Source organism: Pristis pectinata, chromosome 8, assembly GCF_009764475.1.
Source record: "Pristis pectinata isolate sPriPec2 chromosome 8, sPriPec2.1.pri, whole genome shotgun sequence".
NCBI classification, from domain to species: domain Eukaryota; kingdom Metazoa; phylum Chordata; class Chondrichthyes; order Rhinopristiformes; family Pristidae; genus Pristis; species Pristis pectinata.
The window spans coordinates 50,302,183-50,316,856 of NC_067412.1; the positions used below are offsets into that span (position 1 = coordinate 50,302,183).

The window sequence follows — 14,674 nt, forward strand, 5'->3', positions numbered from 1 at the left end:
GAAAGATGGTGCAATCAAAGCATGAGTGGGAATGGGATGTCAATGTAGTTGTCTCAAGTCTCATTTTTGAATGATAAAATGAAGATGCTAAGGGTGAACTTTAGCAACTTGTGAAGAGTGCAGATAGGATTGAGCCTTAGTGCATGTTTGGGAACAGGTTCCTCCAAGTGAATACCAGGACAAAATATATTCAATGTCATCCAGAGTTAAAAAGAGCTGTGCATGTAAGTAACATTCAAAGTTAAAGGGAAGTTTGCAAGAGAACTGTGGACAGGAGAGATCTTCTGAAGTGAGCTGTGTTCAGGTCGGAATTAGTTATGTGTGATTTGAAGTTATAATTACAGTTAAGGGTTTAAATTGTGTAATGTTGTTGGAGTATTTAGTGTTAATAATGCTTGATAATTTGTGGTTTGGACATTATATAATCTTTGGTTTCTTGTAATAAGTTATTTCCAGTGCTTGTATATTTATTATTTTATTTGTGACTTTGAAAATAGTCCATAAGCCTTGATTAGTTTTACCCCACCTGCCTGGTTCAGCATGAACTCAGAGGTAAAGTGGAAGAGGCAATTACATACAAAGCTGAACTTCAGCAGGAAACCAACTGTTCTAAAATCTGGAAACTGGTGATGTAGTTGTGCTTTTCTGCTGTCCACAGGGATTAACAGATTCATCAAGGACATTGAAATGATGATTGGGGAAAAGAACTGGCTCTTCTGGTTGTGGTGGAGAATGTGCTGGCTTTTAATCACTCCATCTGTGCTGGCTGTAAGTAGATCATTTATTCAGAAAGAATGCAAATAAATTTAATCTCTGACCTGCTTTTATTCTTGTTTTGACTCATCATTGTGTACAGGCAATGTTAATCTGGTCATTAGCAACATTTGCCCCACCAACATACGGATCTATTGAATACCCTGTCTGGGCAACAGCACTTGGCTGGTGTTTGATAATCTTCTCCAATATGTGGATACCCATTGTGGCCATTGTGAGAATCACCCAGGCTGAGGGCTCCACCTTGTGCCAGGTAAGGAAACCTTGACATCTTTGCCAGCAGAAGTAGAAGAATTTCTGACATTCTCTCAATTCTAATCACAGCTTCAGTGGAAGACGATCAGAAATATAGCAGAATAACATTAACTTTCATTTTTAGCCATTTACAATATTTTCTGGGAACTGTCAATCTTGTGACTTTGTTGTTAATTTAACTATTTCGAAACCATTTATGAAATAGTGGATCGGACAATCTAGGTTCCAGGGCAACACGCAAGGTTGCTGGAGGAACTCAACAGGTCAGCAGCGTCAATGGAGGGAAAGGGACAGTCGACATTTTGGGTTGAGACTCTTCATCTGGACTGCTTTTCTAGGCTTCAACGTTGGCATCAAGTACTTTTATTTCAAGTACTTACATTCTCAGACAGATGTGTTTCTATTCAGTTGTAACTTCAGTACTAGTCAGTCTTGAACCTTCCTCCAAAAGCTTTCTGCTTTCTCAAGGACCCATACATCTGGTGTAGAGAAACAAAGACTAGTAGCTGGAATGGAAATAAAAAAAATGTTTTCCTTATTTAGCCACCAAAATAATGGTTATTTCATCCTATTTTATACAGATGTAAAATGGCAGCACACAAATCCACTGAGGAACCCTGTACTCTAGAACATACCTGCTTTAAAAAAACATCTAAGAATGGAAGGCCATTTGGCCCATCAACTTATTCAGCTTTTTCATGATCTGATCAGTGAACAAGCTCCATATTCTTAAATCCCGCATGTTACTATTTTGTCCCATTTTAACACCCTTGGCTAAAAAATGAATCAATCTCAGATTTAAAATTAACAATGGGTCCAGTATCAATTGCTTTTTGTGGGAGGGTTTTGCAAACATCTACTGCCCTTTGTGACCAGAGATTCTGCTCTCTTCACTCTATCATTATCCTAGTGGAATTATATTCTCTTCATTGACCTTGTCAATGCCCCTCATTGTCTTGAAAACTACTTTTGAATTCCAGTGAATACAAGCTTGATTTCTGTAATCTTTCCTTGTAATTTAACTCTTGAAGTATCAATTATCATCCTAACAAATCAATATTCTACAGCCTCCAAGGTGTGGTTCCTAAAACTGCCGACAGTTGTCCTTGTGCAGTGTAACCACATTTTGCTTAGCCATGATGTGGCTTCAGCTCCATTTTAGCTTTGTAGATATAAAGGCCAGCAATCTGATCACTTCTTCAATCATCTTATGTTTCTGAGCATGACATTGCAGTGATTCATGTGCAGGTCATCCAAGTCTGTTTGGACCTACATAAGTTATCCATTATAAACATTTAGGAACCCCTCTTTTTTTGTACTTACAGGGACCATATTTGCCTACACTGAATCCCAATAGACAAAACTTGGCCCAATAATTTAATCTATTAATAACTCTGTGTAATTTCGTACTTCCAACTTTACTGCCTTGGATATTACCTTGGCAGTCACTCAGGTTTGCATGGTTGGCACACATAAATACATAACTTTCAATCCTATCATCTAAGTCATGGAGTAACCGAGGTCCTTACACAGATACATGCAGAGGAGTCTGCCAATTATGGATCCTGCCCATTAGGCCTGCTCTTGCTTCCAGATTCTCAGCCGATTCAAATGAAACCAATAATTTGCCTTCCATGCTGTGTGTTTGAACTTTTAACAAAACTTATTAAGTACATTCTGGAAAACCTCACAAATAGTATCCTTGGACATTCATCCTTCTTTAGTAATTTCCTCAAAAAGTACAATAACGTTTGTCAGATACAACCTATTCTTTCCAAATCTTTGCTGGATCTCTCTGATCGACTATAAATTTTCAGTCACACTAGCCTTGAAATTGGGTTCATTAGCACTCACTTTCAAGACACTAATCTTGCAATCATCACCTTAACCTGGAATAGATTGCACCAGTGACCATTTTCAGGTAAAATAGCATTCAATTCTTTGAAACTGAATACACACAAGCCCAATTATTCCCTCATGCAGAGTCAGGTAGGCATGAAATGACATCATTTAGTTGGCATTGCATCTTTAATCCCTTCTGACTGAAACTGGAGCTCCAACATTTGGAGAATGACTCTTGTTTAACAGTTACAAAAAAGTAAGTACGGTATCAAACAAGTGCACTGCTTTTTTTTGGCAAATGGAAAGCATTTTATCATGGTCATGACTTGTGGTTTGTTGGTGTTGGAAAATCTTTGGAGCATCAGGAAGTGGTGAATGTCATAGAAGATCCAGCCTCTGACCTGTTGAAATACCCACAGTAATTTTGTGGTTGGTCCAATTGAGTCAATGGTGACTTTGAGATGTTGATGATGGGGGACTTGGTGATGGTGATACAACTGAATATCAAATGTGGATAGTTAGATACTGTTGTTGAGGTAGGTTGTTTCCTGGGGCTCAGGTGGTGAGAAGGAGACTTGTCGTTTAACAGTCCATGCCTCAATGTCAGGATCTTACTGCATGAACCGCATCATTTCCTGAGGAGTTGCAACTGGACTGGGACATTGTGCAATTATCAGCACTATCAAATATGGTAGCTTTTTCAGTTGGAGGTAAATTGGTTTATTATTGACACATGTACCGAAGTACAGTGAAAAACTTATTTTGCATGCTGTCCAGACAGATCATTTTATTACAGCAGTGTATTGAGGTAGTACAAAGGAAAATAATAACAGAATGTAGAATAACGTGTGACAGTTAGAGAGAAAGTGCAGTGCAGGTAGACTATAAGGTGTGAGGGCTATAATGAGGTGCATTGTGAGGTCATGAGTCCATCTTTTCATACTAGGGGACTGTTCAATAGTCTTATAACAGCAGGATAGAAGCTGTCCTTGAGCCTGGTGGTACGTGCTTTCAGGCTTTTGTATCTTCTGCTTGATGGGAGGGGGAAAAAAGAGAGAATGTCCATGGTGGGTGGGGTCTTTGACTATGTTGGTTGCTTTACTGAGGCAGTGGGAACTGTAGCCAGAGTCCATGAAGGGGAGGCTGGTTTTTGAGATACGCTGAGCTGTGTCCACAACTCTCTGCAGTTTCTTCCAGTCCCGGGCAGAGCAGTTGCTATACCAAGCCATGATGCATCAGGATAGGATGCTTTCCATGGTGCATTGATAAAAATTGGTGAGGGTCAATGGGGACATGCCAAATTTCTTTAGCGTCCTGAGGAAGTAGAGGTGCTGGTGACCTTTCTTGGCTGTGGCGTCTATGTGGTTGGACCCCGACAGGCTATTGGTGATGTTCAACCCTCTCGACCTCAGCACTGTTAATGTAAACAGGAGCATGTGCTCTGCTCCCCTTCCTGAAATCAATGACCAGCTCTTTTGTTTTGCCGACATTGAGGGAAAGGTTGTTGTCACGACACCATGTCACTAGGGTCTCTATCTCCTTCTTGTACTCCGGCTCATTGTTATTTGACATTCGGCCCACTATAGTGGTATCATCTGCAAACTTGTAGATGGAGTTAGAGCAAAATCTGGCCACATGGTCATGAGTGTATAGGGAGTAAAGTAGAGGGCTGAGGACGCAGCCTTGTAGGGCACCGGTGCTGAGAATAAACGTGGAGGAGTTGTTGCTGCCTATCCTTGCTGTTTGTGGTCTGTTGGTCAGGAAGTCAGGGATCCAGTTGCACAGGGGGGCGCCAAGTTACAGGTCTCAGAGTTTAGTGATGAGTTTGCTTGGAATCATAGTACTGAAGGCGAAGCTGTAGTCAATAAACAGTAGTCTATTGTCGATGCCTTTACCGTCCAAATGCTCCAGAGATGAGTGTAGGACCAGGGAGATGGCGTCCACCATGGACCTGTTTCGGCAGTCGACAAATTGCAGTGGGTTGAAGTTGTCTGGGAGGATGGAGTTAATACGTGCCATGACCAGCGTCTTGAAGCACTTCATGATGATGGATGTCAGAGCCACCGGGTGGAAGTTATTAAAGCACATTACCTTGTTTTTCTTAGGTACTGGGATGATAGTGGTTTTCTTAAAGCAGGTGGGAACCTCAGATTGAAGCAGGGAGAGGTTAAAAATGTCTGCAAATACCCCTGCCAGGTGATCTGTGCAAGATCTAAGGAAGCAGCCAGGGACACCACTGGGCCAGATTCTTTCTGCAGGTTCACTCTCTGGAAGACTAATTTACGCCTGCAATGGTGACTGTGGGTTCACTGGAAGCTATCGGGGCGGGTGGTGACAGTCCAGTCCCCTTCCGTACAGAATGGAATATGTTACTGCCCTAATGACATCCTTAAGTTAGTGAGACAATAAGCACAGTAAAGTGTTTTAAGAAGTGATTTTTTTTACATTTCAATGTCTGCAAACTAACTGATGCATTGAAGGTAATGAAGGAAGTGTAACCTCTGTGACAAATATATACAGTCTGCATATTCTGATGAAAAAATCTGAGTTCTGATGAAAGGCTATTGACCACAGATATAGGCTGACCTGCTGAATCTTTCAAACATTTCTGTTTTTGTTTCAGGTCTCCAAGATATTTTGCTTTTGTATTTTTAGGATTTTTAGGTGCATATTGGACAAACTTCAGGAGAGTCGAATTGGGATTGACTATTTTTTAGCTGGAAGTTATTGGTGAAAAAATATTGGACAGAAAGTATGAAATTCTTTAATTTTCTTTACACAGAAGATTTCTGCTGCTTGTAGATCAGCTCCTGATTGGGGTCCTTACCTGGAACAGCACAGAGGGGAAAGATACTGAAGCTCTCAACAGTGAGCAACTTCTTACTGAAATGTGAACATTTGAGAACATTTAGAGTCACAGAGTCATTGTGTTATACAGCACAGAAACTGGCTCTTTGGCCCAACTTGTCCATGCTGACCAAGTTGCCTCATCTGATGACATTTGACCTCTATCACTCTAACCTTTCCTGTCCATGTACTTGTCCAAATGTTGTTTAAACATTGTAATTGTACCCACCTCTACCACCTTCACTGGCAGCTCGTTCCACATACTCACCAAACTTGTCTTCTTTAAATTTTCCCCCTCACCTTAAATCTATGGCCTCTTGTTTTAGACTCCCCTACCCTGGGAAAAAGACAGTCACTGTTCACCTTATCTGTGCCCCTCATGATTTTATATACCTCTGTATGGTCACCTCTCAGCCTCCTTCGCTCCAGGAAAAGAAGCTGCAGCCTATCCAATAGCTCCTTAAAACTCAAGCTCTCCAGACCCGGTAACATACTCATGAATCTTTTCTGCACCGTTTCCAGTTCAATGACATCCTCCCATAGCTGGGCAACCAAAACTGCGCAAAATACTCCAAGTGCGGTCTCACCAACGTCTTGTACAGTTATAACATGACTCTTGTAGTCAGTGACCCAAGTGCCTTCTTCAACACCCTATCTACCTGTGTCCCACATCCAGGACACTTATGTACCTGTAGCCCTTGATCTCTCTGTTCTACAACACTCCGCACCATTTACTGTGTAAATCCTGCCCTGGTTTAACTTACCAAAATGCAACACTTCGCACTTGTGTGAGTTAACTTCCATCTGCCATTCCTTGGCCCACTTTCCCAGATGACCTAGATCCTGCTGTTATCTTAGCTAACCTCTTCACTACCCACTATAGCACTAATTTTGGTGTCAACTGCAAACTTACTTACCATAGAACCATAGAACCATAGAACAATACAGCACAATACAGGCCCTTCAGCCCACCATGTTGTGCTGCCCTTCAAACCACACCTAAGACTATCTAACCCCTTCCTCCTACACATCCCTCTAACTTAAATTCCTCCATATGCTTATCTAACAATCTCTTGAACTTTGGACAAGTTTGTATCAGCCTCCACCACCACCCCAGGTAGCGCATTCCATGCACCAACCACTCTCTGGGTGAAAAACCTCCCTCTGACATCACCCTTGAACTTCCCACCCAATACCTTAAAGCCATGTCCTCTTGCTTTGAGCATTGGTGCCCTGGGAAAGAGGTGCTGGCTGTCCACTCTATCTTTCCCTCTCAATATCTTGTATACCTCTAACATGTCTCCCCTCATCCTCCTTCTCTCCAATGAGAACAGCCCTAGCTCCTTTAGTTTCTCCTCATAATCCATACTCTCTAATCCAGGCAGCATCCTGGTAAATCTCTTCTGCATCCTTTCCAATGCCTCCACATCCTTTCTATAAGGAGGTGACCAGAACTGGACACAGTACTCTAAGTGTGACCTCACCAGAGCTTTGTAAAACTGCATCATCACTTTGCGGCTCTTAAACTCGATCCCCCGACTTATGAAAGCTAACATCTCATAAACTTTCTTAACTACCCTATCCACCTGCGAGGCAACTTTCAGTGATCTGTGGATATGAACCCCCAGATCCCTCTGCTCCTCCACACTCCCCAGAATCCTGCCATTTACCTTGTACTCCGCCTTGGAGTTTGTCCTTCCAAAGTGTACCACCTCATACTTCTCTGGATTGAACTCCATCTGCCACTTGTCAGCCCAGTTCTGCATCCTATCATTATCCCTCTGCAAGCTTCGACAGCCCTCCACACTATCCAGAACACTACCAATCTTTGTGTCATCTGCAAACTTGCTAACCCAGCCTTCCACCCCCTCATCTAAGTCGTTAATAAATATCACAAAAAGTAGAGGTCCCAGAACCGATCCCTGCGGAACACCACTAGTCACAGCCCTCCAATCTGAATGCACCCCCTCCACCACAACCCTCTGCTTTCTACAGGCTAGCCAATTTTGAATCCACATGGCCAAGCTTCCCCTGACCCCTTCGCCTCTGACCTTCTGAAGAAGCCTACCATGCGGAACCTTGTCAAACGCCTTACTAAAATCCATGTAGACTACATCCACTGCACTACCCTCATCAATCTTCCTGGTCACCTCCTCAAAGAACCCTATCAGGCTTGTGAGGCAAGATCTTCTCTTCTCAAAGCCACGCTGGCTGTCCCTAATCAGTCCATGTTTCTCCAAATGCTCATAGATCCTATCTCTTAGAATCCTTTCCAACAGCTTACCCACCACAGACGTAAGGCTCACCGGTCTGTAATTCCCTGGACTATCCCTACTACCTTTTTTGAATAAGGGGACAACATTTGCCACCATGTAAACAACACTGGCATCTAAATTATTAATATACATAACAAACAACAGTGGACCCAACAGCGATCCATGCAGCACAACCACTAATCTGAGAAACAACCCTTTATTATTACCTTTTGACTCCAACCACCAAGCCAATTTTATATCCAGTTGTTTAATTTGTAACAAATTGCTTGAAATTCACAGTCATTCTGACATGCTCCAAACTTCACTTCAGTAGGAGTCCTCCATACCAGTCACCATCTATAACAAGATCCAGATGGAACTAGTGAGATGTTCCATTTGCCAATGTAAAATGGCCATGATACTAGGGCAGGCTGGAGCCAAGTAGAAGTACTGAGCATTCAGAGTTCCTGCATCAGTCACCTCAATCACTCCTCCTCTTTTAACTGCCATCTACAGTCTGCAGTGGCTTCAGTCTCTCTCACTAGCCACTGGAAGTTGTTTAGAGCACAGGGACTGATCTCCAATGAAATTCTACACTGAATGATGACACATTGACTTAGAAATTGAATTGTGATGAAACCTGTGCCCTAAGTGACTCACACTAGTTCGACCTGGATCAACTTGCACCTGGAATTCAGGCAGCATGATTTCAGCATAGCATAGTGGTTCAATTGCTGGATTTGGATCCAGAGACCTTTACTATTAATTTAGATCCATGAGTTCAAATCCTACCTCAGCAACTGGGGAATTGAAGTTTAAATTCTCAAATAAGTAAGTAAAAAGCTAGTATTGATGAAACTGATGAACAGTGTGAATCTAACAAAAACTCCCTTATTCTCTCTTGTTCTTTAAGGGAGGAAATCTGCCAATTTGACTCCAAATGATCCAGATGTAACTCCAGACCACAGTGATGCATCTGCCTCTAAACTGTCCTCTGAAATGGCCTTGCAAGCCATTCAGTTTAGGGGCACTTATGGATGGTAATTAATGTTGGATTATCCACCATTCCCCACATACCATGGATAAATAAAATCTAACCAGTGCCAATTATGCCTTTTATTGCATAAGAGTTCATTTTCAGTAGCTGGAGCTGTCAACATCAGCTGAGGCTACCTGACAAAGATTGAAGTCACCCCTGCAGTTCTTAGAACTGGAATTGCTCATTGCCTCTAACCTGGAGATACTGTACAGGTCTGAAATGTTTGCTCCAAGATCAGTCATCCCAGGGATGGCAGCAGATATTCCAATTTGTAGACCTCATTTTTAATGAGCTAGTGGAAGAGAAGGTTCCTGTATTCCTGGGGACCTGAGAAGCCATCGAGGTAGGTTTTGAAGTGGCAGTGGGAGGGTATGGCTAACAAAGTCAATGCTTGGAGCAGGACATCCAGTACCTGAATGCAGCATCAGTGCGATCAGAATCAGCAACCATCTGTTCTTTGGAGCCTCTGTCAATCTACCCCATTTACAATCTAGTCAAGACAATCCCCAGAAGAAGAAAAAGCATTTGATGTGCAAATGAATAATATTTTATGCATTTTTATGTTTTAAGTATTTCTTATACTTTAATTATTTCTTTTACACAATCAGCTAAAGTAATACACAAACATTGGTTCCAATCCATGGCACAATTTAGTGATTTTTCACCTCAGTTGATTGAACACTGGGAAATATATGTTCGCTGTGGATTCCCAGCTTTCAAATAAATGCTTTTTCCAGAATGTGTAAATACACATTATCACAAGGGGCTCAAAACACACTGTTTCTCTTCTATTCAGGGGTTCCTCACAGAGAGGCTCTCTGGATCTTTCCATAAACATTGTTGGAGCTCAGAGAGCAGAAAGTCACATCACACCATCCTAAAAGGAGTAGTGGCCTTGAAGGAACAATTACTGTCCACAACTAATACTACATACCGTACAATGAACATTGCTACCCCAGCTCAGTTAAATATCCTAGCTTTTGCATGTTGATTAGGATGATGTTGACTTTTCCTTGAGATTTACTGCTGTTCTGTCAATACAAAACATGTCAAGTTTATTGTCACATGCACAAGTACATGTATGCACAGGTGCAATGAGAAATATTACTTGTAGCAGCATCACAGGCACATAGCATGAGGGACACAACATTCACAAGAAAAACATAAATTATACTAAATTATACAAGAAAGAACACAATTAAAACAAAAAAAAGTCTATTGAAGTGCAAAGTAGTCATAGTGTTGCTGTACTGAGGTAGTGATTAGGATTGTGCAGGTGGTTCAAGAACTGAATGGTTGAAGGGAAGTGGCTGTTCCTGAACCTGGTGCTGTGGGACCAGGCTTCTGTAACTCCTACCTAATGGTAGCTGCAAAAAGATGGCATGGCCTGGATCGTGGGAACCTTTGATGGTAGATGCTACCTTCTTGAAGCAGTGCCTCATGTAGAGATTTTTAATGGTGGGGAGGGATGTGCCTGTGATGTATTGGGCTGAGTCCACTATTCTCTGCAGCTTCTTACATTCCTGTGCATTTGAATTACCGTACCAGATTATCATGCAACTAATCAGGATACTTTCAACAGTACACCTGTAGAAGTTTGTTTGAGTGTTCACTGACATGCTGGACCTCCTTAAACTTCTGAGAAAGTAAAGATTCTGGTGTGCCTTCCTTGTGATTGCATCTATGTGCTAGGTCTAGGACAGGTCATTCGATATTTTGATACCCAGGAATTTAAAGCTGCTGACCCTCTCCACCACCGATCCACCAATGTAGACTGGTGCATGTTCTCCCTCCTTCTCCTTCCTGAAGTCAACAGTCAGTTCCTTAGTTTTACTGACGTTGAACAAGTGGTTGTTATAGCGGCCCCACTCAAAAATGTGTCCTATCTCGCTCCTGTACGCTGAGTCATCACCACTTGTAATTCGTCTAACAATAGTGGTGCTGTCGGTGAATTTGTATATGGCATTGGAGCTGTACTTAGCCACACAGTGATACACAGCAAAACAGCAATAGGTGGTCCATTTGTGGCCATCAAAAGGAGTTAAAGATAGGGGGATTCAGAACATTTCAGAATTCAGTGAAGGAAGAACAACTCTTTGATAAGGGAAAGTAAAACATGATAGCTGTCAGAAACAAACAAAAACATGCTATAGATATGAAAGAGGAAAGAATAGAGACATAGAGCACTACAGTACAGAAACAGGCTCTTCGGCCCATCTGGTCCATGCTGATCTGATCTTCTGCCCAGTCCCATCTACCTGTATAGAACATGTAGAAAGTAGAGGCTATACTTTTTTATTTATAGTCTGCTCTGTGCTTAAGATGGCTGCTGATCTCCTTAAGATGGCCGCTGGGCCTCTTTCTTCTTCAGCTCGAGTGCGGGAAACTCTTAGTGCGGGAAACATATAGCTCATTAAAGAAATAGTTAGCCCATTCAAGTACCCTTTAAGTACGTGAAGGGTAGGAGGATGGTTAGGGTGAAGGTAGGTCCGATTAAGGACAAAGGTGGGAGAATTTGCCTGGAGGCGGCGGAAGTGGGAGAAGTTCTGAATGAGTACTTCTCTTCGGTATTCACCAGGGAGAGGGGTCTTGATGATGCGGAAGGGAGTGCTGGTAGGGGTAATGTTCTCGAGGTTGTTGATATCAAGAGAGAGGATGTGTTGAAGTTGTTAAATAATATTAAGACAGATAAATCTCCAGGGCCTGACGGGATTTTCCCCAGGCTGCTTCGAGAGGCTAGGGAGGAGATTGCTGAACCGCTGGTAAGGATCTTTGAGTCCTCGTTGTCTACGGGGGTGGTGCCGGAGGATTGGAGGATTGCGAATGTGGTCCCCTTGTTCAAAAAAGGTAATAGGGATAGGCCAGGGAATTATAGACCGGTGAGTCTCACGTCTGTGGTGGGTAAGCTGTTAGAAAGGATTCTAAGGGATAGGATTTATGAACACCAAGAGAATTATGGACTGATTAGGGACAGCAGCATGGCTTTGTGAAGGGAAGATCTTGCCTCACAAGCCTGATAGAGTTCTTTGAGGAGGTGACCAGGAAGATTGATGAGGGCAGTGTGGTGGATGTGGTTTACATGGATTTTAGTAAGGCATTTGATAAGGTTCCTCATGGTAGGCTTCTTCAGAAGGTCAGAGGCCGAGGGATCCAAGGAAGCTTGGTTGTGTGGATTAGGAATTGGCTTGCATGTAGAAAACAGAGGGTTGTGGTGGAAGGAGTGCCCTCGGATTGGAAGGCAGGGACTAGTGGTGTCCCGCAGGGATCGGTTCTGGGACCTCTACTTTTTGTGATATTTATAGATGACTTAGATGAGGGGGTGGAGGGCTGGGTTAGTAAGTTTGCGGACGACACTAAGATAGGCGGTGTTGTGGATAGTGTGGAGGGCTGTCGGAGCTTACAGAGGGATATTGATAGGATGCAGAGCTGGGCTGACAAGTGGCAGATGGAGTTCAATCCGGAGAAGTGTGAGGTGGTACACTTTGGAAGGACAAACTCCAGGGCAGAGTACAGGGTAAACGGCAAGGTACTTGGCAGTGTGGAGGAGCAGAGGGATCTGGGGGTTCATATTCACAGTTCGTTGAAAGTTGCCTCACAGGTGGAAAGAGCAGTTAAGAAGGCCAATGGGATGTTGGCTTTCATAAGTCGCGGGATTGAGTTTAAGAGCCGCGAGGTTATGATGCAGCTTTACAAAACTCTAGTTAGGCCACATTTAGAGTACTGTGTTCAGTTCTGGTCGCCTCATTATAGGAAGGATGTGGAGGCATTGGAGAGGGTGCAGAAGAGATTTACCAGGATGCTGCCTGGATTGGAGGGTATTGAATATGAAGAGAGGCTTAAGGTGCTAGGGCTTTATTCACTGGAAAGGAGGAGGATGAGAGGAGACATGATAGAGGTATATAAAATATTGAGAGGAATAGATAGAGTAGACAGTCAGCGCCTCCTTCCCAGGGCACCAATACTCAAGACGAGAGGTCATGGCTTTAAGGTTATGGGTGGGAGGTTCAGGGGAGATGTCAGAGGGAGGTTTTTCACCCAGAGAGTGGTTGGTGCATGGAATGCACTGCCTGGGGTGGTGGTGGAGGCAGATACATTGAACAGGTTCAAGAGCTTGTTGGATAGGCATATGGAGGAACGTGAGATAGAGGGATATGCGGGAGGAAGGGGTTAGGTAGTGTGAGGGTGGTCTGATGGACGGCATGACACGGTGGGCCGAAGGGCCTGTTTTGTGCTGTATGGTTCTATGGTTCTATGGTTCATTCCTAAGGAGACACTTTTGATTTAGTGTAGCTCATTAAACAGATGGTTAGCCCATTCCTAGGAAGACACTGTTGATCTATTGTGTAGCTAATGGTCGTTAGGGCTAGTGCGACTAATGATTTTGTAGCAGTTCTGAAGCTGATAGTTTTTTATAACTGATAAGCCAGATGCCAGCAAGTCTCAGAACTCATAGGTTATAGGGGCACATTATAATGTTTTATAACTGTTAGCCTTGTAGCGAATAAGCCTAGTATTGTTTTATAACTGATAGTTCTGTAGACTAGTACCAGTACTCCCAATGCCCATAAATAATTGGGGCACACTGTGATTGAGTCAGGAAATGACTGTGGCGAAAGGCAAATGGTTGTGAGCCAGGAGACAACTGTGAAAGGAGGCAAATGGTGAAGGATGGAACTGTGAAGGTAAGAGAGGACATGATGGATTGTAACAATGTAATTGAGCTATGAAAAAGGTATAAAAAAAGGCCCTCGAGCTTTGCTCAGGGGCAGTCAGAGAGAGCAATAGTCAGAGGGTGACTGGTAACTGACTGTCTGGCTGTCACAACTTTTGTTTGCAAATTAAAGTTTAATTCTTGAGTAATCTTCTGCTTCTCCTGGTCATCTATTTATTGCGGGTAACCACGACACCTGCACCCAGACCATATCCCTCCAAACCCCTCCCATCCATGTACCCATCCAAACTTCTCTTAAATGTTACAATTGAACCCGCATCTATCACTTCTGCTGGCAGCTTGTTCCACACTCGCACCACCCTCTGAGTGAAGAAGTTTCCCTTCAGATTCCCCTTATATATTTCACTTTTCATCCTAAGCCTATGTCCTCTAGTTCTAGTCTCACCTGCATGCATTCACCCTATCTATACAAGTCATAATTTTGTATACCTCTATAAGATCTCCCTTCATTCTTCTGCGCTCCAGGGAATAAAGTCCTTATTTATTTAAGCTTTCCCTATAACTCTGGTCCTCAAGTCCTGGCAACGTCCTTGTAAACTTTCTCTGCACTCTTTCAAGCTTATTGATGTCTTTCCTGCAGGTAGGTGATCAGAACTTCACACAATACTCTAAGTTCAGTCTCACCAATGCATAAGTTAGTGAGACAGACTATATTAGCAAAAGTTAATATGGTCCCTTGAAAATTATAGGATAAATTATACTGGGGCACAAGGAAATGGCAGAGAAATTAAACATTTTGTATATGTCCTCATTAAAATAGTGGAAAACTGCAGTCTACTGGAAATGAGGAGCTCAAACAAATTAACATAAGTAAAAATATGAAAAAAGTTAATAAATAAATTTGCAAGAGTAGATGAACTGCATTCTAGAGTTTTGAAGGAGGTGGATGTGAAGTGAGTGGATGCATTGGTTGCCATCTTCCAGAATTAT

General features: G+C 42.7%; 1 protein-coding gene across 4 annotated transcripts in view; it reads left to right on the forward strand.

Moving 5' to 3' along the window:
* LOC127573523 (sodium- and chloride-dependent neutral and basic amino acid transporter B(0+)-like) overlaps nucleotides 1–9,073 on the forward strand; it is a 75,570-nt gene extending 66,497 nt beyond the window's left edge. For all 4 annotated transcript variants that reach the window (XM_052021830.1, XM_052021831.1, XM_052021828.1 and 1 more), the window contains 4 exons: nucleotides 659–768; nucleotides 857–1,027; nucleotides 5,654–5,739; nucleotides 8,887–9,073. In XM_052021830.1, coding sequence (XP_051877790.1) covers nucleotides 659–768; nucleotides 857–1,027; nucleotides 5,654–5,728 — 356 coding nt within the window. In that variant the 3' untranslated portion in view covers nucleotides 5,729–5,739; nucleotides 8,887–9,073. The remainder of the gene's footprint in view (nucleotides 1–658; nucleotides 769–856; nucleotides 1,028–5,653; nucleotides 5,740–8,886) is intronic.
* Nucleotides 9,074–14,674: the final 5,601 nt, after the last annotated feature.